Source organism: Python bivittatus, unplaced genomic scaffold, assembly GCF_059951505.1.
Source record: "Python bivittatus isolate LINGU-HERP-01145 unplaced genomic scaffold, Pbiv_v1 ctg000850_np1212, whole genome shotgun sequence".
Classification (NCBI taxonomy): domain Eukaryota; kingdom Metazoa; phylum Chordata; class Lepidosauria; order Squamata; family Pythonidae; genus Python; species Python bivittatus.
The window spans coordinates 42,666,530-42,691,147 of NW_028277112.1; the positions used below are offsets into that span (position 1 = coordinate 42,666,530).

The 24,618-nt window shown below is 38.1% G+C and overlaps 1 protein-coding gene across 2 annotated transcripts in view; it reads right to left on the minus strand.

The window, feature by feature from the left end:
* RFX3 (regulatory factor X3) overlaps nucleotides 1-24,618 on the minus strand; it is a 153,242-nt gene that overhangs the window by 22,181 nt on the left and 106,443 nt on the right. For both annotated transcript variants that reach the window (XM_088129962.1, XM_088129961.1), the window contains 6 exons: nucleotides 22,124-22,305; nucleotides 16,361-16,480; nucleotides 10,662-10,783; nucleotides 8,442-8,554; nucleotides 7,236-7,351; nucleotides 6,657-6,811 (listed from right to left, as the gene is read on the minus strand). In XM_088129962.1, the coding sequence (XP_087986088.1) occupies nucleotides 6,657-6,811; nucleotides 7,236-7,351; nucleotides 8,442-8,554; nucleotides 10,662-10,783; nucleotides 16,361-16,480; nucleotides 22,124-22,305 (808 nt within the window). The remainder of the gene's footprint in view (nucleotides 1-6,656; nucleotides 6,812-7,235; nucleotides 7,352-8,441; nucleotides 8,555-10,661; nucleotides 10,784-16,360; nucleotides 16,481-22,123; nucleotides 22,306-24,618) is intronic.

Below are 24,618 nucleotides of genomic sequence, written 5' to 3' on the forward strand. Positions count from 1 at the left end.
TCACTGAGAGTCTGGACTCTAGAAGAATGTATGGAATTTACCATAAAAAGTCTCCTCAATTGGTGGACTCCGTGCATTTTTCTAGAGCTCTCATTCTTGGTGAGGCAGAAGTGATTGTGGCTTCCTCCTCTTTCTGCTTCAGTGCAGACAGTAACCTTCTAAATCTGGAGGCACAGAGAGGAGCTGGGCTAGTACACTCTTATCCTATTCCTCTTTCAACAGCAGTAGACTATGGTAGAATTAGAAATCACAAGCATTCCCTTATCTTAGTCAATTAGCTTAATCAGCACTTATTAATTTGACAAACATATACATCATGTGTATAATGTAATCATCCTAATCATCATCTGGATTTTCAATCCTTTTTTGAAATGTATCTTCTCACCAGGCTGCATAAACACTCATATGTGTACACACAGATAAATGTCACATGCACACATTTACTGGGGAGAAAATCTCCAGGATTAGTTTTAGCAAGAGCTGGCAACCAAGCTCATATAGTAAGAAAAGTGGCTATGGTGTATGTTTATGGTGTTTTTTGTCTCATTCTTCTTTTTCTCTTTTTTGGAGAATCATCTTAATTTGGGATCATCTTCCACTCAAGTAAATATGATCCATTATTCTACTACAATTACCATTATCTGAACTTTGTGGTTAAGTTGGTTTCAGCACTGAATATTTTTGCATTCTATATATCTGCATTTTATGAAAAGCAGTGTTTTAAAAGATCTAGCTCCCCTTGTAAATCTGCTGTATTCATTTGGCTATTGTCTGTTCTCACTTTGTTCAATTATGTGCCTAGCCAATGAGATTACTGAATAGGATTATATAGTTATTTAAGTAAAGGGGAACAAAGAGAAATACAGCATTGGGGTTGGACAAGCATTATAAAGCTTTCTCTTCTTTACCTCTTTTTCTTAATCATTGGTCTGCAACCCATTTCCTTGATCTATAGTGCAGCTTTTGAATATCACTTTATGATAAGATAACTGGATGACTTAATGATAGGCTAATTAGGGCTGCATAACACAATGTAGCATTATGGTGAAGGTACTGGTTTTGGATTATGGAGAGCCAGTTTCAAGTTCCTACTCAACCATGGAATTCATTCTCATTCTCAGTTCAGCCCACCTAACAGGATTGATGTTGGAAGACAAAATTAAGGGAAACACCCTGTTCCCTGTAAGCCATCTTGAGCTCTCAAGAAAAAGGCAGGATATAAGTGCAGTGAATACTGGGGGGAGGGTGGGGGAGGGTGTAATCTTCTATATACTATTAAAACTCTTGTGTCTGTAACCTTCAACTGGGTGAAACAGTGCATCATAGGGCAACAATTTGTCCTCAAGAAGCCCTCCCTGGATCCTACTGTACTGGACAACTTTCGTCCAGTCTCCCATCTCCCCTTCTTGGGGAAGGTGGTTGAGAAAGTGGTGGCTTCGCAGCTCCAAAGGGTCCTGGAGGAAACGGATTATCTGGACCCTTATCAGTCAGGTTTCAGGCCCAGCTATGGAATGGAAACGGCATTGGTCGCACTTATGGATGATCTCTGGCGGGAGTGGGATGGTGGTAGTGCGACCATCCTTGCTCTCCTTGATCTCTCAGCGGCGTTTGATACCGTCGATCACAGTATCCTATTGGGACGGCTCAGGGATATGGGGGTGGGTGGCACAGTTTTGTGCTGGTTCACCTCCTTTCTCCAGGGCTGATCCCAATCGGTGGTGATAGGGAGCAAGAGGTCCCATCCTCGGCCCCTTCTTTGTGGGGTGCCACAGGGTTCGGTTCTCTCTCCGCTCCTTTTCAACATCTATATGAAGCCACTGGGTGAGATCATCCGTCACCATGGGATGAGGTATCATCAGTATGCTGATGATACTCAACTATACATCTCCATCCCTGGTGAGGTAAGTGATGCCGTGTCCGCCCTCTCGCGGTGCCTGGAGGCTGCGAGGGTCTGGATGGGGAACAACAGGCTCCAGCTGAACCCTGGCAAAACGGAGTGGCTGTGGGTTAATGGCTCCCCTGTATCCGGGACGTTGTCATCGTTGGTCCTGGATGGGGTGGCACTGCCCCAGATAGAACCAGTGCGTAATTTGGGGGTCCTCCTGGACTCACGACTCCTGCTCAAAGAGCAGGTGGCAGCCGTGGCCAGGAGGGCTTTTGCACAGCTTCAGGTTGTCCACCAGTTACGCCCTTTCCTGGATCGGGATGCCCTACGAACAGTCACTCATGCCCTCGTTATCTCCCAGATAGACTACTGCAATGTGCTCTACATGGGGCTACCCTTGAAGAATATCCGGAAGCTTCAGCTGGTCCAGAATGCGGCCGCGCGAGCAATTTTTGGGGCCCGAAGAAGGACCCATATAACACCTTTGCTCTGTGAGCTGCATTGGGTACCGGTTTGCTTCCGGGTCCAATTCAAGGTGTTGGTTATCACCTTTAAAGCCCTACATGGCATGGGGCCAGGCTACCTGAAGGACCGCCTCGCCCCCACGATCTCAACCCATCCCACCCAATCTCACAGAGAGGAGATCTGGATCCCCACGGTAAAAGAACTTTGTTTAACGGGATCCAGAAGGCGGGCCTTCTTTGCTGTGGCCCCCGCCCTCTGGAACATCTTGCCCCCGGAGGTGAGACAAGCCCCCTCACTCCAGGCCTTTTGGAGGGATTTGAAGACCTGGCTCTGCCATCTGGCCTGGGGCGGGGAGGGAGGATATCAGAAATGGGGTTGGCTGGCCCCTTAGCAGCCTGGTGTGGCCCCCATCGGCCTCTTGGATTTTTTATTTTTTTTATTTTTTAATGCTTGGTTTTTATAACTTTTAATTGTATTTATGTTTTTAGTGTGTTGTAAGCCGCCCAGAGTCCTCCATTGTGGGGAGATGGGTGGGGACAAGTTAAATAAATAAATAAATAAATAAATAAATAAATAAATTTTTGAACCAAGGTACCTCAAATGGGCTAACTTACAGAATGTGTCCAAAATCCGGGACCCATTACTCCCATGGGATTGAAATTTGGGAAATGTGTTGCTGCTGCTGTACTGTCATGCCACCACGGTCGGCCCGGGTCATGTGGTCATCATGGGCGTATCCCTGACCTCTTTCCCACCTCTCTCTGTCCCCTGCACTCAATCGGCTGGCGGCAAGGTCTGACAGGCAAGCAGTAATCGGTTGCTTTGGAAACGAGGCAGAAATTTGAAATCTCTTAAAGGCAGTGGGTGTTAAGGGAAGGATGAGGGAGTGACTTGGATGCCTCCTGGTAAGGTAGGGCTGGCTGGGGGGCACCGATGGTTGACAGGTGAGCCCTCTTCCTCCCTTGAGGGAGGGGGCCCTTGGGGACATGCCGGAATGGGGAGCAGGGGTGCAGTTTTCCTCACAGTCTGCAGCTCCCTTTGTTCCATCTCCCCCCAGCAAAGTGGCAGGCAGTTTCATGGGTCAGCTGAGGAGGAGGAGATGGCTTCACTGGGGCTCTCGTGAGGGGAGGGCAAATGGCACAAGCCTATATTATATATGGAAAGGGAGGGAGGGAGGAAAGAAGGAATCCCCAATCTCTTTCCCACCTCCCTCTGGCCCTGGCCCAATCAGATGGCAGCAAGGCCCAATGAGTGAGTGGTGATTGGCTGTTTTGGAAATGAGGCCAGTATCCGAAATCTCTTAATGGCTGTGGGCACTGAGGGAAGAATGAGGGAATGACTTGGATGCCTCCTGGCAAGGTAGGGCTGGCTGGGGGGCACCGGTGGTCAACAGGTGAGCCTTCTTTCTCCCCTGAGGAGGAACCCTTGAGGACACACTAGAATGAGGAGCGGGAGTACAGTTTTCCTCATGGTCCACAGCTCCCTTTGTCCCACCTCTCCATAGCAAAGTGGCAGGCAGTTCCACAGGTCAGCTGAGGAGGAGGAGGAGGAGGAGGAGGAAGAGGAAGAGGAGGAGGCTGTTTCACTGGGCTCTCCTGAGGGTCGGGGGGGGGCAAATGATGCAAGCCTATATTATAGGAGGGAGGGAGGGAGGGAGGGAGGGAGGGAAGGACGGAAGGAAGGAAGGAAGGAAGGAAGGAAGGAAGGAAGGAAGGAAGGAAGGAAGGAAGGAAGGAAGGAAGGAAGGAAGGAAGGAAGGAAGGAAGGAAGGAAGATTTCTGACATTCCCTGCCAACTTCCCACAAGCAAAGTCAATGGGGAAGCTGGCAGCAAGTTGTAAGTTGCTCACATTCCCACTGCTTTTTTGCCCTTCGTCATTCTGTTTCTCTGTTTAGGTAAGCAAGTATTTCTGAAATGATGACCCAACAGGTCACGGATTGTCTAGTGTAATATAGTATTTCACTGATACCTGCAGGATCAATTTCAAAACATAACACTAGGAAACTGTAGCTGGTCTTGATAGTGCATATGGTTAGAGTCTACAATGTCCCAACATATTTTTCATGCTCTTTAATTTCTCTGTCAAGCTGCTGGATGAAGACATTTGGACAAGGTGCCTTCAAGATGTTGATGAAACCAAGCTTTCTCTTTTGTCCTCAGCTTCAGCAATCCGAGTACACTAATGAGCTAGATGAGGGCCAATAAACTGAACTGAATTTTGATGAAATGGGGCTCAACGATTGGTAGTTTCTGGAGATGAGAAAGTGGCATACAACCTGTTCTAGATGGGGCTGAATTTAAACAAAAACTTGAACAGGGTTTACTGGACTCTAATGTAACGTGATCTCAAAAAATGGGAGAAGCATCAATTAATAATTCACCCAGGCATAGGTTGAATTAAATTATATATATTTTTGTAGCAATTATTCAGGCACTCTACAAAGGCTATTCAAAATGATGGTGCTTACTTTTAAAACCCTAAATACGTTAGGCAAAATCCACTGAAATAATCAAAATGAAGCTTTCTTCCCTGTGCCTCCTATAAGAGAATTTCATTTACCATTTCTTGAGGAGGGCCTTCATTATAGTGATAGCCCAATGTTATATTTAGTTTGAAGATTGTCAGTTATGTTTTATAGTTTAATTTTGATATATATGTCTTGAGGTCCTTTTTAGGATGAAAATGAGGTATTTACATTCTACGATGAACGAATAAATACAGCTTGATAAAATACAAAGCAAACAAACAATGGAATGGAAAAAAACACCTATTAATGGCATAGAAAGAAAACACAGATCCAATTCCTGATTAATTGTAGATAACCAGGAAAAAATATCACCTGCAAATTGTTGTTGGTACTTCAGTTAAGGCTCAGAGTGAAATCTCATAGAAGAACAGTCCAGCACGTCAAAACAATGAGATGGGGATTTCATTCAGACTAATTTTTAGACCATAGGAAACGTTGGTATTCAGATTTCCGATGTTAAATATTGTTACGTCTGTTGCTTTCAGTGCTTACAACATACATAATTTCCATGTGTTTAGTTACAAGAATTCTAAATTTTAGAAAAATGCAGAATCCATCACTGACATATGGACTATGCTCCATAAGAACACTCAATTTATACCAAAAAGAGTATGAATTTATTCAGTCTCTTTCATAAGTGAAGGTCAGGGGTACTTTCTTCTGAAGTTGGATATGCATGTTTTCTGAACGTTTTTAACAATTATCATGGTAGTATTTCTACTGGCTTCCAAAGACAAACACTTTATTTGCTCCATATCTCTTTGAGAAACAAGCACATCTAACTGAATTACAAAATAACTGTTCACAGAAACACAATGATCGTGCAATTACATTTACTTTTTTTCTGCTCAAAACTATTGACTATTACTATTAATGGGACAGAAAATCTTCAGTATTTATTATAGTGCTTAGATAATGTTTTATAATAGAAATGTGCTGTGTTAAAAACCCCAGTAAATCAATTTTCTATATGAAACAAGAAACTATATTGCATTGGTCTAAATAATTGTCTCTCTGAAAAGGAAACTCTCCTCTTAGTAAGATTTTTTTTAAAAAAATTGATGGCTAGCCAACCTATAATATTTGCAAGCAGATGTTGTACCAATGCTGCATTTTTAAAAGACTGAGAAGCTAGCAAAATTAACAGAGTAAAAGAAAATGTTAACACTACATCTATGGTAGTGTTAGGATGGATTTAAACACTGAATTTAGATGGATCACAGCTTCTTCTATAAGTATACAGACACAGGTTGTGATATAACCATGCAAGAAGAGAAAGCACAGTTGTATAATTTGTCAACAAGAACACGTCACTGAAAAGCTGTTTTAGTGAGAAAGTACTACAGACATATTACACAGCTGGAGATAGACCACTATATGCTAGGTGCTCTACTAGTTGAAGCTGGAAAAATATAAAGCAAACTTGATATTTGAAACACATCTTATTGAACCCTCACATCTATTTCACAGACCAGAGAAGTTCAAGGAATATTTCTTTTGTTCTATAAAACAAAGAGTATGTTTCTGTGGCACCAAAAAAACCCCCAATTCAAATAACATCTGCCACAAACATGTTGAAACCTATGTTAAAAAAGAGTTGTCAAACATTTATTACTGTATGATGTATTTTTCTACACTGCAGATAAAAAATGATAATATTCACACTATTTCTATAGCTTTTAAAATCACTCCTAATGGATTCCTTGGGAGGTACAGTAGGCAAAAGATCACCAGTAGGAAAAAAAATCCTTACAAGACGTCATCTATATTCAACTTACTAGGAATAGGTCTAAGGACGTCAGGAATGAGAATCTCCACCAAAGCCTGGTACATCACATGGTCACAGTTACACATCCATTTCAGAATTGACTCATTTTTGCACAGAGTTATCAGCTTTGCTTTCGGAAGTCGACTTTCTATTTCACTCAGATTGCTGGTGTGAACAAATGTATTCAATGAATAAATGAAAATGCATTTACATGAAGATAAAAAAGAACAATGGATTTCAAGGCTTTTACAAATAAAACATTAGAGATGTCTGAAACATATTCAATTGCCCTGAGGCATTTTGTGCTGTAATGGCTGATACATGGCCTCCATAGTTTTAACCAATGTGCACAATTTTATGCAGCAGTGATAAGAATGGGCTTTGAATTTGGTATTATTCCATGAAAAAATAACTGGGTCCTATTCACAGAAAATAAAATGATATGCATACAAATATATGCTGCAGTCATCATAATAAAATGAAATTTTATTTTAATAATTTAAAGCATAGCATTCCTTCTGATGTAAAAGGTAGATTTTATTTTATTTATTTATAAACCAAATACACAAGGTCTAATGTAAATACTAACCTTGGCTCAGTAATAGTAGTGCCATCAGTTGTTGTTGAGGGAGAATAGCGCCAGAAAGTCTGCCACAATTTTTCTATTAGGCTAAACTGAAGGTTCACTACAACATCCAATATTGCCTAAAAATCCAAAGCAAATACAGGTTTGTATTTTGACTTTATTTAATGATAAATACCATAGCTACAGACCTAAATGCACTCATAAGGAAATAAACCCCACCAAGCTCAACAGGACTAATTTCTGAGTAAAAATGTTTGCATTGCACAGTTCTGCAGTGGTTGGGTCTTTTGATTTGATCATTTTCATAAACAGATTTATTGCATGGCATTTACAAGAATTATCCTCATAATAATTTCTGATATGCAGAAAAAATAATTTATCCCACCTTACACAGAGGTTCAGTAAAAATACAGACAGTCAGTTACAATGGAAAGGCTGCCCTACATAAATTGAATGATATAATGTAAATAGTAATTCTAAAGGAACTCCATAATTATCAAGTTAGAAAGGAGACAATGTTAATTTCTGAGTTGACATTGTCCACATACGGAAGTAGATTGGATTCCTTGACAACAGAAGGTACCCTCCTCATAAAGTACAAAGTAATTATCAAATCTACCAGCTTCTAGAACAGGAGTGGGTAACCTGATGTTGTCCAGAACTTTTAGATAATTTCTCCAATCCTCTGACAGTAGCTCTGCTTGATAGGCTAATGTGAAAGTAAATCCTAAACAGCTGGTGGCACTGGGCTGCTCTCTCCCCACATTATAGAATGTAGGCAAGGTCTTCATCTGTTGGCTAGATAATTCATATTAAAAATAATAGCTTGATCCAATAATTATTTAATGCTCCAGATCTTTCAGCAGGGTTTGCGACAATTTTGTTTGCAACACTATTTTTTGTTTTATATCCAGGGTCTTCAATTTTTCCACTGCTATTCTTAACCTTAACTATGGTTGATCTTTACAATGGCAAAAACCTTAACATGATGCAAGGAAGACTTTAAACAGCAAAACCAGCTTTCCATTCTTTGGCTACCACCACAGCTTTTCAGACACACAATATCTGTTATGTGTAACATTGTTTCACTTGACAACATTCAAATTTTCAGACAATGGAGATATTTCCCTGTGTCACATCTGAACTCTGACTTTTATAAGAGGGACTCAAAGGTAGAATGCCTTGCTTTGTAAAATCTCTCTTCCTTACCTCACAGTGTTCTCGATAGAGACTCTGTAAAGACTTAATATCCTCAAAAGTAGTACCATCTGGCAGCGAAGAGATTTCAACTTCTCCAAACTCTGGAAGTGCTCGAGATGCATCTGTTTCCATGACAACCCAACAGAAGAAATATATTGTGGACTGTGTCAATCATAATGTAATTAAGAAAACAGTGAATAATATTAAGAAATAAATACCCCAAAGGTCAATGTATTGGATTCAAAACCAAAAGGATTAATATTTGGCAATATGTTTTATTATAATTTAATTTGTTTGCAATTTGAATCCACAGTCTATAATTCTAAATTAAATATTTTAAACAAAATAACCAAATCTGTTAAATGTTATGTGCCCCATTCACTGGAATAATAAAATAAATTTTGAAAGGGTCTGGTGATATAGGAAATACAGAGCTAGAATATCTCCAAAGAGGCAGATGTTTCTCCTAATATTCTACTCTGTTCTACCCTCTTATAACTTCAGTCCATTAGATCTAGTCCAGATTTATTGGGCAGTATAAAACAAGTTTCTGTCCTACTGTATATGTCAGCTTTCCAGGTATATGAACAGCGCTATCATGTACTCTTTTTCTTCCAGGTTAAAGATATGCAATTTTTTCCAACTTTCCTCATAGGATTATATTTTATATATCATTGCTCATCTTCAATGCCCTCATCTACACCCATTCTAATTTATTTATATCTATTTGAAAGTAAAGCTAGAAGTGAGTACATCACTTCAAATAAAGTCTAACCATTACGGAACAAAGCATAGCTTTGATTTCCCTTGAATTGGGAACTGCATTCTAAAATTCACACAGCTAAAATTGCATTTGCTTAATTACTTCTCAACTGAGATACAGAAACAATGTGTCTTAGAGTCACTAATTTTAATCCTTTTTGTCTCCTCTTTAGGCCTATTATCATATTTGCTTTAGTTAATGACTGCAATATAAATGGATTTGATTTGAATGCATCTTAAAAGGAGCACTTGGCCAAACTCAGTAGCAGACTTGGTTTGGTTGAATTCTCATATATTCAACTAAATTCTCTCTGGCCAGGGTTAATTTCTTCAGTGCTATTGCCCACAGTAACAGAAGTTCACTGAAATATTATATCTGTGGCATACCTAATTTTTCAGACTCTATGCCACTGAGGAAAACACTATTTATTTATTAAACTTGTCCCTGCCCATCTCCCCCCAATGGGGGACTCTGGGCAGCTTACAACATATTAAAACAATAAATAAATATACAGTTAAAATTTATAACAGGACATATTTACAAAGAATAAAAGGGAAAGGAAAAATACTTGAAAATATTGTCTATCAATACTTGAAACTATCAACACTTGAAAATATTGTCTCAAAGACAGGGAGCTTTAATTTCCTCAGGTAGTGCATCCTTGTTTGCACTCTTCTTGGCAATGGTATGGCATCTACTGACAGGACTACATTATCTCTCAATATGCCAACTTTGGCTGAGCCAAGGTATTCATTAATTATCTATTTCCCACTGCATCCTCTACATTTTATTAATGTATTTGAGTTGACTCTTAGACTATGAATTGCCCGAACTGAAGAGAATACACATCTCTAGCCTTGAATATTCCAGATGGTTTATGTGAAAATGGCATTACCATAGATCAGTAACTGAGCATGTGTGTGCGTGTCCACACGCATACGCACACAAACATATACAAGAGCTGTCAGTGATTAACAAGAATTGATTCAAAGAACAAATAATTCTAAAATAGTTCATGTTGCTAAAAGACAGCATTTGTGCAAAGGCAATATTTTAACAATAGCACTGAATATATCCTATCTACCCTTGTTTTGGTTTTTTAAGCTATATTCAGACCCTCAGATGTTGCTAAGCTACGGATTTTACAGTCCCAGCCAGCACAACCAGGAATGCCAGGATTATAGCTCAGCAACATCTCGAAGGCCCCAAATTCCCAGCATTGCTTTAAATCAACCTATTTCAGGGAGTAAAGTTATAGAACAGAAGAGTAAAGTGGCCTTAATTCTCCAGTTTAAAAAAAAAAAGTCAGAAAATCACTTGACAATGCACTTGACCATATAAACTGAATGAAACACTCAACACCTCTTTTGTTTTCAGGTTGGAACAATCCTATTAAATATTCTGGAATAGTCCTATTAATTACAATGGATTATTTTAGCCAAAGATTACCATGTTTTTTCACATACCTAAAAACTGTTGATGATGCTGACTTTGAGCAATCACAGTTTGTTCAACAGATGTGCCTGTCTGCTGACCACTTGTTGTAAAACCATCTGACACTCCATCCACTTTCTGCATAGGCTTGTACCTAAGGCAACATAGGCAAAACAGCATTTTACAAGATTACTATAGGGTTTTTTTTCAGCAAGATGATGTACCTTTACATTGTTTTCAGAAATGTTTGTGACAGAATCCATGAAATTATCAGTAAAAAGGTTTCTTCAGCTGTTCAACACAAATGTCCACATTTGCTTTTTTACTGGCACCACATGTAGAATGCATGTAGGCTGTAAGGTTACAGATAGTTTTGAATTCTTTTAACACTATACTGTAGCAAGTAAATGGATTACCGGATAATTACAGAATTGATTTAGCTATGATTTTCAGTGTGTGTTCAAACTGCGCATATCAATTCCCAGCATCCTCCAGCTATTTATTTAAAATGAACAGCTTACTATCCTGCATTATATGGTTTCTCTTAATTAACATAGTAGAACTAATCCAGAGGCTGACACCAGTGTGTCCCCAAAAAAAACTCTTGGCTTTCTCCCCAATTCTCCATTCATTTTCCACATGCTCCAAAGGAGAGAAATAACTGAGGAGAGAAACTCAGGACGAAAGCTTGTTGGATGGCCTACTGGCCTTGTCTTCCATTCCATTCCAGACTATCAAGCTCTGTATGCTCTAGACAAGTCCAGCAAAATCATATACTTCTCCCATTCCTTCTTGAGGCAGCAACCTCAGCCTTAGCTCCCTCCCAGTCAGAGTAGCATGCACATCTTTACAGCAAATACAAGTGTTACAATCATTGGAGTTAATCAGCTACTAGGCAAATAAGGTATATTTAAAGTTCCAGCTTCTATATTTTCCTAATTATTCCTTTAGCCTTTATCTTTTTAAAAGCGCAATGGTATTTACATACTTTCTTAAACCATTCTTGTCTACCTCTTGGAAGGGAAGGCACCTATTGCATATACTTCAAAAAACAGGAAGTAAACCACTTTATTTTGACTACACTTCCCCTCTTCTACACAATAAGGCAGAAGGTTGAGATTTTAAAGCTCCAACTTTTAAGAAAAGGTAGTAGAAAAGGAAATATTTCTCCTTCCTTCTTAGGTGGCAGAGGTATTGCCCAGTGACAGTGGCCTTTGCATTGTTCCTAGTTATGCTTCTTTACTCAATTGGCTGGGCAATTTTGGTAGTCTAAGTGTTGAAAGTAGACACATGGATTAAATAAGCAGTGAGAGCTCAGTGAGTGTCTTTGGCAATTGCTGCTCTAGTGCCCTGGTTTTATTTCCCTTATTTAGGGAAATAAATGATCTGAGAGATCCCTGATCTCTCTATTCTATCACCTGCAACCTGCTAAGGCAACATTTTCCTCCAACATCACAGTATAGTTTTGTGGGCATTAGTAATGGGAAATCCAAGTAGGTAGCATACAAATGCAAGCAAATAAACAAATGCTGACAAAGGCAGAAATTTAATAGGTATAAAATGAATTTATAGCTCAGAGGAAGAAATCAGTGTATTTTAAAGGGTGTTCAAGAAAGCAACACATTTGTTTAACAGGAACAAAACCAATGTATTGTTATAAGCACTGTTTTAAATACAGTAGCTATGTTGAGAATAACCAAGTCTCTGTGATAACTATTCTATGAATAGTTAAAATGGTTCTCATTTCATGGCAGCTTCAACCTGACCTCAAAAACACAAATTGTACTCATTTCCCCAAGAGGTTGCCCTTTTTGGTTTAATTATTCTATTTGGTAACTCAAACCATGAGTTTAACAATAACAAATCAAAGTAACAACTGTTTTAAGGCTGCAATTATTTATCACAATAAAACAATTCCAGAATTTAAGGGAAAAATTAAGAAAGCGAGTTACAGTAGTACTGCAACCAAATTAATACTGTAGAGTTGTAGGCTAGAATTATCAATTCCCCCCATGCCTTTTATGTTAGTGAGTGTTCTGAAATTTGGAAAACTACAGCTATAAAATTGATGGTGATGTAGGAAGCAGGGGCTGAAATTTTGGACAAATGTTTAACTAAAGCACAAAACAGTAATCAATAACTCACTACATGCCTTATGTGTACAGACAGAATAAAGATATGAATCATTATAATATGTCTCACTGATAAACCACAAAAGACTGCCTGCTATTATCTACAGATGCCTTGAATTTAAGTGAATATTGGCTCAGACATACTGATTTATTGTTTCAATACTGTAGCTTCTGAACTACTAAAAGTGAAATATTTAAATAATAGAACGATTATGTGAATTGTTGCCTATGAGTTTTAATTTGCTATAACAATTTAAGATGTAGTTCTGGTAGTGGTATTCCAGAGGGGGGAAAAATAAAACAAAACAAAACCCCCACCCCCACCAACACTGGCAGGGCATGCCACTGCATATAAACAGAAAGCAAACCCCATTCCATTCTAGCACAGAAGATGTTACCTAGCCGGGTAACGAAAAGTTTGCAAGAAAACAACCAAGCTCAGAGAACCCAAGAATTCCACAGTTCAACCCTGAGCTATACATATTCGCTTCTATTGAACTTTAATTAAATGAGGAGAAAATCTTGCAGTCATAGTGGATAGCTCAATGCAAATGTCAGCTCAGTGTGTCGCAGCAATGAAAAAGGCAAATTCCATACTAAAAGTCATTTGGAAAGGGGTTGAAAATGCAACTGACAATATTGTAATGCTCATGTATAAATCTGTATCTGGAAAAAAGGGCAAGCAAAGTGATCAAGTGATTTCTTATCAGAAGAGCCTCTGGGATTCTTTAGCTTGGGGAAAAAAACTAGGGAGGACACGATTGGAAAGTATAAAATCATGCACGGCATAGAGCAGGGGTCCTCAAACTTTTTAAACAGGGGGCCAGTTCACGGTCCCTCAGAATGTTGGGGGGCTGGACTATAGTTTGAAAAAAACATTAGGGTCCCTCCCGCGGAGTATGAGAAGAGGAGAGCTGCCGGACCCGGCGTACCTGTCATGTAGAATAGTCCAGCTCTGCGATCTCCCTCCTCGTGCATCGCCTGCAGCTCCCGACACAGCCCCGACACTTCCGCTTCTGACAGACAGCAGCGGCGGCCAATCAGGCGAGCGGGCCGGATAAATGACCCTGGCGGGCCGTATCCGTCCCACGGGCCGTAGTTTGAGAACCCCTGGCATAGAGCATAGGGATAGAATTTTTTCTCCTTCTTTTAAAACACTTGGGACCAGGGCCATCTAGTGAAATTCATGAAGAGATTTAGAACAATCAAAGGTACTTCTTCACACAGTAGAATTCCTGTGGAAAGGAGAACTGAAATCTCTTGCAGGGAAACGGCAGCAGGAAAAAGGTACATCTCCATCTCCTGCTTGCAAGAACCCTAGAGGCATCTGGTTGACCACTGTGCAAAACAGAATGCTGGACTAAATGAACTTTGACCTGATCCAACAGGGCTATTTTTATTTGTTATGTAACTGTTGCACATATACATTGTGATTAATAATGTACTTTTTTTTGTTAGACTAGTATCGTAAACTTTGCTCTAGAGTAGCATACTTTATATATCCATTTAAAAACACTGCCTTGTTCAATAACATATGAATGTTATTGCTAACTTGAGAGGATTCGGTTAAGATAAAATACTGAAGTATTTTAATAAATTCTTTTTATAGTAAGAACAGCATCACATTTTTATTACTATGGTTGGTCACACAGTCAGCCAGATGTTTACACTGGATTTGACATTTTTATCCACCTATCAAGTCCTTCCCAAGGACCTGGGATAGGCAGATGTCTTGTTTGATGGTTGATGGTGTTAAAGGTATTGTTACAGGATGTCCACTATCCAGACTCTTTTGTCTTTCTTATCAACAACTTTTAAGTCTGGGGTGTTGTGTGGCAGGTGCTTGTCTGTATTCTGAAGTCCCAGAACACTTTAGCTTCTTCATTTTTTATGACTGTCTGTTTTGTGGTCCCACCAGTTCTTGCTTGCAGGCAAATGGTATTTCTTGCAGATAATCCAATGCACCATTGTTGCTACTTTGTCATGCTGTTGTTTGTGGTCAGTCTGTGTGATCTTCTTGCAGATTATTATTGTTATCATTATTATTATTAAAAATATGGCACTTAACTTCTAAACAGTAACATCTCCTTCACGTTAAACATGTCTCTCAGTGACTTCATAGGCATACCTATGTAGTTTTCTTGGCAACAATACAGAAAGCTGGGGGGAAAGGATTGCTAACACCTAGAAGACAGACTCAAAAGGGTTTTGACAGACCTGAACACAAAATGTTCAATGGTGAGAAATGTAAGGTTCTGCACTTAGGCAGGAAAAATTAGATGCAGAGGTACAAGGTAATAGTACTTGTGAGAAGGATCCAAGTGCCCTTGTAGACCACAGATTAAATATGAGCCAGCAGTGTGCCACAGCTGCCAAAAGAGCCAATGTAGTTTTGGGCTGCATCAACAGAGGTACAGTGTCAAGATCAGAGGAAGTGATAGTACCACTCTACACTGCACTGGTCACACTGCACCTGGAATACTATGTCCAATTCTGGTTACCACAATACAGATAGTCTTCACTTAGCAACCATTCATTAAATGAGGTGCGAAGAGCCAGCAGCTACCTTGTCAGCAGCGGGAGGAAGAATACAGCGAAGGTTAGCTGGGGGCATCAGGGGGTAGGCAGCAGAGTGCAGGGCAGCCAAAAGGGCATAGAGGGCAGAGGGAGATAGGTGGGTTGGAGGAGTTGAAGCAGAGACAAGTGCAGCAGCATAGGAGAAGCATGAGGTCCTTGCCTAATGACCGCAACTGGGACTACCAAAACACCCATCACTTAGCAATGGAAATTCCAGTCCTAATTAGGGTTGTTAAGTGAAGATTACCTGTACAAAAAGAATGCTGAGGAATTGGAAAGAATGCAGAGAAAAGTAACAAAGATGGTAAGAGGCTTGGAGGCTAAATCCTACAAACAGTCGTTAAACAAACTTGATATGTTTAGCCCATAAGAAGAGAAGGCTAAAGGGAGACATGATAGCAGTCTTCTAATACATGAATGGATATCATAAGGCAGAGGGTGTGGATTTATTCTCCATCACACTGGAAGGTGAGAAACAATGAAGACTTACAGAGGGAGCCCCAAACTTGAAATAAGGAGGAATTTTCTGACTGTGAACATTATTAAGTAGTGGAACATGCCTGCTGAAGTGATGATTGCTCCATCACTGTAGGTTTTTGAGGAACGATTGGACAGCCATTTACCCAGGATATGAGGATTCTTGCACTGGACAAGGAGTTGAACTAGAAGACCTCCAAAGAGATTCTGTTCCTATTATTTTACTTTGTTTAGCACCAGTACTGAATTGCCTTACCACTGCATTCTTCTAGGATGTTTTTTTTGCCTAGCCTATAGTCCTGCTCTTCTATGTCACACTAACCAAGCCCAGCCCTACTTTTATTTCAAGCCCTAATAAGGCCAGCCATTCCTACAAAACATTATCTCTGTCCATATCAAAAATATTCCAATTATCCAAGTCCACAATTGTTGATCGTGTGCGCAAGTTTATTTTTCATACATTCCAGATATTGCAACGTCCTCTCCTCACCATCATTAAAATATACTAAGTGCTAAGCACTTTACCTTTGTTTACTTTACTTTACCTTTGTTTCTGCTGCATGGGTTGTTGTCTCATAGCCATATATTGCATGTCCTCTTGTAGTCGATTAAGAGGAGAGTCTGGCTTGACACGAATCCCATAGTAATGATATTTGGAATTCCCCCTTTGGGAAAAAGCAAACATTAACAATAAATACACAACCTCTGGGCTGTTTCTGAAATAGCACAGGTTTTAAAACTGAATCCTAAGTTATATTAGCATTAAGGCTGCTTCCAAATAGTCAGTTCATAGAGCATGGCTGGTATTCCAACTCTCCCTTCTAAGCCAAACCAACGGTGACAAACAGAAGATGCCATTTGAACACACACACACACAATATCAAATCTGAGGTGGAGTGATTGCAAATTAAAGTTTCATCTAGAAGTCAGGCTGTTATAATCAGAATCAAGTGCAGCTATTTTAATCCTAGCATCATTAAAAGTCCACTGAATTTTGACTTCCGAGAAAGATGGAGGATTGAATACGGCTCTGTTTTTTGTGGAGCTGATGCCCATGGCAAGTATAGGAGCTGGCAATCGGTTCAGCTCTTGGGAATCATCTCTAGATAAAGGAGATGACAGGATCACCCACAGGTACTCCTTACAGAGCCTCCCTATGAAGAGATTGCAATCTAGCAATCTCCAGTGGGTGGAGCACTCTGGGAGTCGATGGAAAAACATCGAGCCCAAGCCGCAGTGCGGAACCTTCAAAAGGACTTGCTTTTACTTCCTCTTTTAACTAACATTGTAAACTATCTATTCGTGATTTACTTGGCAATTAAAAACCTCCTAAAAGGCAAGTGGCTGTAGACAGAGAGAATTTCCTTCTATTCTGGGAAAAAGAAGGTTAAAGTAACTTTAAAAATAAAAAATATATATTTTAACGTTTGGAAACAGTGAAAGGGAATTAAGAATGCTGACTGGGGACAGTTAAGAGGCTAAATGGATTTGAAACTGCTTTTTAAAGGATTGTTTTAAATGTCTAACAAAACACAGTAAGTGGTTTTGGATTTAACTGCAAGAAAATCTGTCCTGGGAAAGTTTTGCTTCTGAAAAAAAACACCAGATAACATTCAGCTTTGAGGGTTAACTAGAGAACCAGAGTACAATTAAAGGAAAAGGTATCTTTTAACACAATGGAGGAGTATCCTTCTTTCAAAGAAGAATTCAGCTGTTTGGAATCAGTGTGTCCAGGAACTATTTTTAAAATTGGGACTAACAGAGGTTGTAGAAGAAGAAAAGTTTTTATTGGATAAAATAGAAGCTGAGGTCGACTTGAATAAAGACCTTAAAATGGCTTTAAAGAAATGCCAAATTATAAAAGAGACATGGAAGATATGGAAAAAAGATGCTGTGGATCTGAAGATGGACTCAAAGTTGCTTGATTATGAGAATGATATGGAGAAAGAAGCTGTAATGGATCAGAAGAGTGACTTTGAGAGTTATCTGGACCCACAGAAGGGAAACATCAAATCTCTGAAAACTTTTCTGAAAATAGACAGGGAGAGAATAATAAAAGATTACTACTTGGGTTTTTATGTGGAGAAGCGACTGAAGACTGAGCCTTCCAAAAAGAAGAGAAAGAAATTCAAAATAGATCTATCAGATCAGGGTTAAATTGTCTATGTTTTGATCTTGGATTGTTAATATTGAATTAGACCAGGACTGTAAGATAATGATTTATACCTGTAAAAGTGATTTGTTTGGTTTAGTTTAAAATACATGCTATTATTATTGATCTTTTGTGTGCTTAAGGGGAGAGATCTTTTAGATTTTACTTTTTAGAAAAAATTTAGAAGTTAAAATGCAAAATAGACCTATTTATTTAAGCTTAAAATATATAGTTTGTTATCATTGGTGCTCTTAATGTTTTTGTTGATTAGATTGATTGTTGAATATTTTTCATAATTTGGTTATTGTTTATGGATGAGAAAGAGGAAGAAGGGGGCTTTTTTTAAGTAATATTAGAGAAGGCGTTAAGTTACTGTTAATGCATATACTTGTTTGGAGGGAGGGGGAAGTCACCTTTTCTCTCTCTCTTTTCTCTTTTTTTCTCTCTTTTTTTCTTTTTGCTTGTAGGTCTCTTAGTTTTGTATTAGTATGTGTGTGTGTGTGTGTATATATACTTTATATACCTTATAAACCTTATAACCTTATAAACTTATATATATATATAAGATTATATAAAATTATATATATATAAACTTTAATAAAAGTATTATTAAAAAAAATTTAAAAGAAACAACCAAAAATAAGAAAAAATGTCCCTGACTTTCAACTACCAATTGGGGAAGTCTTTACTAGATCAATACATGAAGTTCTCTTTTGTTCCTCAATATTTGTTATCTGTGCTGGTAATATTTATCTGGAATAAACTGCAAACCTCACAGCTTGCTTTCAAAGGGAAATTGTATCCTTGATGCTAAGGAATTTTCTACTCAATAGGTGCCGTGGAAAGAGGATCACTTAACTGGGACAAAGGAACAAAACTGTTTGGAAAAAATGGAAAATAAATTTGTTCCTATCTAATATCAATCTCATTTGTTAAAATATGTCTCTTAGTTGTATCTTAATATAAGATTTCTTGTGAACATGCTGAACATATATTTTAATTTATTTTCTCTGCAGTTTATTTAGGTTACAAACACACTTTATTTTTATAGCTGTTCTCATTAACAGAAACCTAGGACAAAAACTCCTGTTTGGGGTTCTAACTAGCTAGTCATGCTGAAATCCTATATTCCATAAATCCATTCACATAGTTCATTTGCACTCCATGGTTTCTGGAGACCATTGAGCACGTTTACTTCTCATGGGGCCATTTAAAGAACATGAGAAAAGCAATACTAGATAAGTTCAACATCCTGTTTCCACAACAAAGAACTATCTATAGAGAAACCATAACCTGAATTGCATAGGAAGTCAATATGAAGATAATACTTCTTTCTCATTTATTGTCCTATATGAAGGCAACATTTTAAAAATTACTTACTGTCCTATAACAATTGGCACTCAGATCCTGAAGTCAGCAGATAGCCATTATTACTTGTAGCTACTGATAACTTATGGACTCCCTTTCTGAATGTGTAACATATGCTGCATATGTCTGCATGTTGGCTGCCTGGATTTGCCATCTTGTTTATTCTGTTGTATTTTTCTTTATCATATTCTATCTTGTTTTTCCTTTATTGTGAGCTGCCCAGAGTCAGTTTGGAGTCAGATGGCACCAAAATAAATTGAACCAAATAAATCATTAAGTTTACCTTCCATGAATTGATCTAATGCCCTCTGGTGCACAGTAGGTCAACATTTTCACTAATCTACCTGCCCCATCCCCCATGCCCTCTTTCCTAGTCAGTCACTGCTAGCTCAGGCCATAAAGGGATTGCCTTTTTGGATGTTTTGAAAATATATTTTTGTACTTCTGAAATTTTTCTGTTGCCAAACAGGCTAGTGTCTTTTCATGATTCAATTTCTGTACACTACAACTGCAGCTAGAGTCTTTCTTTCATGCTTGAAGTTTATTCAAAACCACAATAATAGATGCAGAGTTGAAAAGAATAGTTAGATCAAAAAGTTGTTACCAAATCCAAGATATTAGTATGACTATCGAGAGCTAGTATAGCCAAAGAACTATTAGAGACATGAATTCTTTTAAACATGGGTTTTGCTCAATGAAAACAAAAAGGACCCCAAAGAAATGCAAGGAAAAAAAAAAGACTTTGTGAAGTATATGGAAAAGAACTGTGAGACAAACATTTTTTAAAAAACCAGTTTATATTTGTAGCAGGAGATTGAGCTGGGCTGCTGGATAAGAGGGGCCCTGAAGTTATACAAAGGAAGGATGAGTAATTTCAGAAAAACTCAATGAGTTCTTTGCATTCACAGCTCCGGTTGCATCTGAATTGATCTTCTTGGTGACAAAAATAAACTAATCAATGGTTCTGGATAGTATACAATGAAAGACTCTTTAAGTAATTTGAAACCAAAAGCAACAACTCCCTAAAATTAGCACTTAGCCTCAAAAACTATAAAATTAAACAATGTAAACAGCCCATTGTGGCGTGATTCCTGCCTGGAGCTTGGTTTAGAGTCTGGCCTGGAGTTCTGTAGCAATTAGACAAGGAGCAACAACATTGAGGCAGCACCTAATCCTAACAAGTGCAAGAACTTTTGGAGGGAGGCAAAGGTTGTATGCCACTTTACAAACTTTAAGACTTGTTTGTTATAAGGACTAACCATCAGCAACTTATTTATGTGGCTACATCAACTTGCAAAGCCTAGGAGGGTGGAGTTAACCCAAGGAAACAGGAAAGATGTGTCCTACAGTAAAGTATTTTGTACAGTTATCTTCTATGCTGTAGTGCATCTAGTCCTTGAAAAACAGAGAACCTCACAGGGGTATACAGGACATTGCCAACTAGTTACTATGACAAATATTCTATATGTATTGGTAGAAAATTATTATTAAAGAGAAAGTCAGATACAGAAAAAAATAGGTCTTGCTGAAGAAGAACCGACACAGCTTCTACAAATGTAGATGTTCTCACTAAACTTCCAGACTTTGTTAACCATGCAGATGGAATGATATAATAGTGCATACTTTCAAAAAGCTTTGACAGACACCCACCAAAAACTCCTAGAAAAATCCAGCAGTCATGAGGTAAGTGTTAAGTCCTCTCAAGGACTGGTAACTGATATAGCAAGCAATCCATAGGAATAGATAGACAACTTTTATAAGGAAGACATGTGCAAAGTGGCTCCCCAAGGACTTCTGTTTGTGACCACTGGAGTTAGGGGCAAGTAATGAGATTGTAGTTTGTTTATGATACAAATTATTCATAGTGGTACAATCACAAAGACTGAAATAGGTGAATAAACTTAAAATGACAAATGCAGTTTAATGCAATAAATGCAACGTGATCTACACTGGAGTATAAAACCCAAACTCAAATACATACTAATGTACTTTGAACTGGTAGTAATATTCCCCCTTTGAATCATAGGAAACAGCTCCATTAACATTTAAACAACCAACTTGCAACAGTAAATTCTATGCCACAGATCACTACAAAAGCAACTGAAAATAAAATTGCCAATAGAGTAATGCCTTAGGTGAATCTATAATGCAAACACTTTGGGGATATTGTGCAAACTTCGAGTTACCACATCTCTAAAAGACTACTGTAAAGCTGGAAAAGATACATAAAGGGTACCCAAAATAATTAGATGTCTAGAGTGGTACACTATGGAAGACTATAGCACCTTTAGCTTGGGAAAAAAAGGTTATATAAAGGGATATAAAAGTATGCTTGGTGTAGAAAATGTGGACAGAGAATTTTTTCCCCCTTTCTCATATTACTTGTTTGAGTTATACACTGAAACATATACAGGAACATTCAGGGCAAATAAAAAGAAGTAATTTTTTACACAAGAATTCACTGCTACCAAGCATGATAACCACCAGTTATCCAAATCACCGAAGTTTTCAGAATCTGTCTGAAAACAAATTCACGTAGCATACAGTTATCAATGACAACTATACTTAATGGCTTTACTGCACTTGTAGACTCAATATCATAAATATCTCTTCCTCAAATTATAGTGGAAAAAGGCTATGTGAAGTTTCTAGGTTGCATCTTGTCGATCAGACTTTTGGCTTGATCTAATGAGATTCTTTTTATGTTCTAACGTTGGCACCGATGCATTACATTTGCTCTTAGATGAAGTGATTCTTACATCCAACACCTTGATTTTCTTAAACCAACCTGGTTCCCAATCTTCTGGTCCGTAGGCCCATGAAAATTGACCTTATTAGTTTTCCAAAAGAAGCAGCATTGACAGGGTCCAATTTATGCTCCTGACAGTGTCTCAGGTAATGGTTGTAGAGAGTACTTCTGGGAAGGCTCACTCCTTCTGCTGTTTCATAGTTGTCTAAAAGCCACTGAAGCTATTTCAATTTAGGGACAAAGAAAAAAAAAATGACTCAAGACAAGTTCAAAGAACAATTAAGAGGCTTCATTAGAGATTAAACAATAGTTATCGTCTGAACTAGCTGCATTTTTTCCAACTAGAGGATAATTCTCCCATGTTCAGTGTATTACCTCATTATGATTTTATAGATAATGGGAAAAAACTCACTTGTGACCTCAGACAATACTAAATACTTCAACAAAATAACTGCAATTTCATTTAAAGTGTAATAATATATACTTTGACAAAAAGTATTAGCCCTTGAGAAAATCTGAGCAATACTGAAGGTTGTTTATACAAGCAAAAAAGAAATGATATTTATGAAGTGAATAGTAACACAATGTGATGCCTATGTATTATGGGACTACCAAGTTTAAGGTTATTGCACAATTTTACTGGAACAATAATTATATTTTGCTTTGTTAAAGAGCAAATTCTGCCCTTGCAAGTGGTTAAGAGAGTACTTAATTTCATTGAAAATTTCATTTGGCCTTGTAAGCTATTTCTCTCTTTAACTATTTTATTTGTTTTACATGTGAAACAAGACAGGCCTATATTTAATAGTAATAATTATACATGAAGAAGTATATTTTACATACTTGTGATATATATAGAGCAGAATTCACTTAACAAGGGAGAAAGCAAAAGACCCACTTCCATAATATATAAAATAGGGCACTTTTATCAAGAGAGAAAACAAAATATCTAATTCAATAAAAATCACTTTAGCTATGTTATAGTTATAATGAAATGAAAACATCTAGAAAGAGTTAATGTTAGGGTTCCTTAATTAAGTGAAAATCTAATTTTCCCAATACTTCAAGAGTAAAAATTGCAAGTCTTCAGATAGCATCCCCCTCTTACACTTGACTCTGCAGAGTTACTATAAAGATTCAGCTGAGGACAGGTGGTTCTGATGCATCTGTTTTGGGTGTTACTGAATGATTTAATCATACTATCAAAAGAGACAAGGAAAAATAACATATTTTGTAGAAACGCAGCCAGAATAAGGTGACATCTGATTAAATCATACACAGGTGTAATAGAAAGCTAGATAGTGGTACTAATTGTTGTTGTTGTTGTTATTTCTGAAAGTTCCTTTGCAGCAGCATCTTGGAATAATACATTCATTTCTCCATCCCTTGCAGCGGCAAAGGAAAACAATTTCTATCTAACCTTGGGTTTTTAATACTGATGGTATTATGGTGGACTTTTTTGTATTCTTCAAAATGTTTATTTTTCAAAAACATTTCCTGCTTACTGTACATTAAAGCTGGGCAAACTGAAAATAGGCATGAATTTATTATAAAACTCAAAGCAATATGATGCACAGGCAGCACCCCATCTGTGTTAGATCCCTTGGAAAAGTGAATTATATAAAGCAGTGGAAATTGCATTGCCTCTAGTGCTGAAGTAGATTAATTCATTCTAGTCATCAGACCGCTCTGAATGTCAAAAACCCCCAAAGCAACTAAGGAGCAAACCCCCCCAAGGCAAACCCCCCCCCCCACTAAATCTTGTTACTCCTTAATGCGTGCATCCCTGGCCAGTAGAGAAAAAGCTAATGCAAATATTGAAAACTTTTAAAATTCCAGTTGCCAGTAGAATTATAAATGCAGTGGAAGATCCAGGCCACTGAAGTACACCAGGCCTGGTAAAAATTTTGCTGGCAATTATAATGAGAACTTTATGTGGAAATCAGTGAATAGAGGTCAAGTAGATAAAAACAGCTAATGAGAACAGTCACATCTTAAAATTGGAAAGGTGGATTGAAATGTACTTTCATTTCTGGCCTATCATGCTATGTGCTTTTTGCCCATACTGACATAAGAGCACCACGTCAATCAGGTCAGGGGAACAGAATAAAGGGTGCTGGATGGTGCTGTATAGTCAACCTGCTTATCGCAGATCATCCTTAGTTGAGATACCCAACCTCTAGGTTTCCCAACTGCTCTCTCTAATAACAGGCAGTATGAGGATCCTATACAAAACAAGAATAGTTTTTGACAATGAAAATGAAGTTTATAGCAAATAATCTGAAAATACTAATATACATTCTATTAGTATTGTAATTGACAATATTATTAAAACATAACAAACATGTGATCTTTGCTCACAAACTTATCATCAGCAATCTCATATGCATCTTTCAAAATAGTTATTCACCATTTTTAGAAATATAAGCAATGCTACACTGTCAGGCTCAAAACGTGGACAATACCTACAAACTAAATCTTTATTGTAACTTTGGAACAGTAGCTATTACCAATAGTTGACAATCACCGAGCAA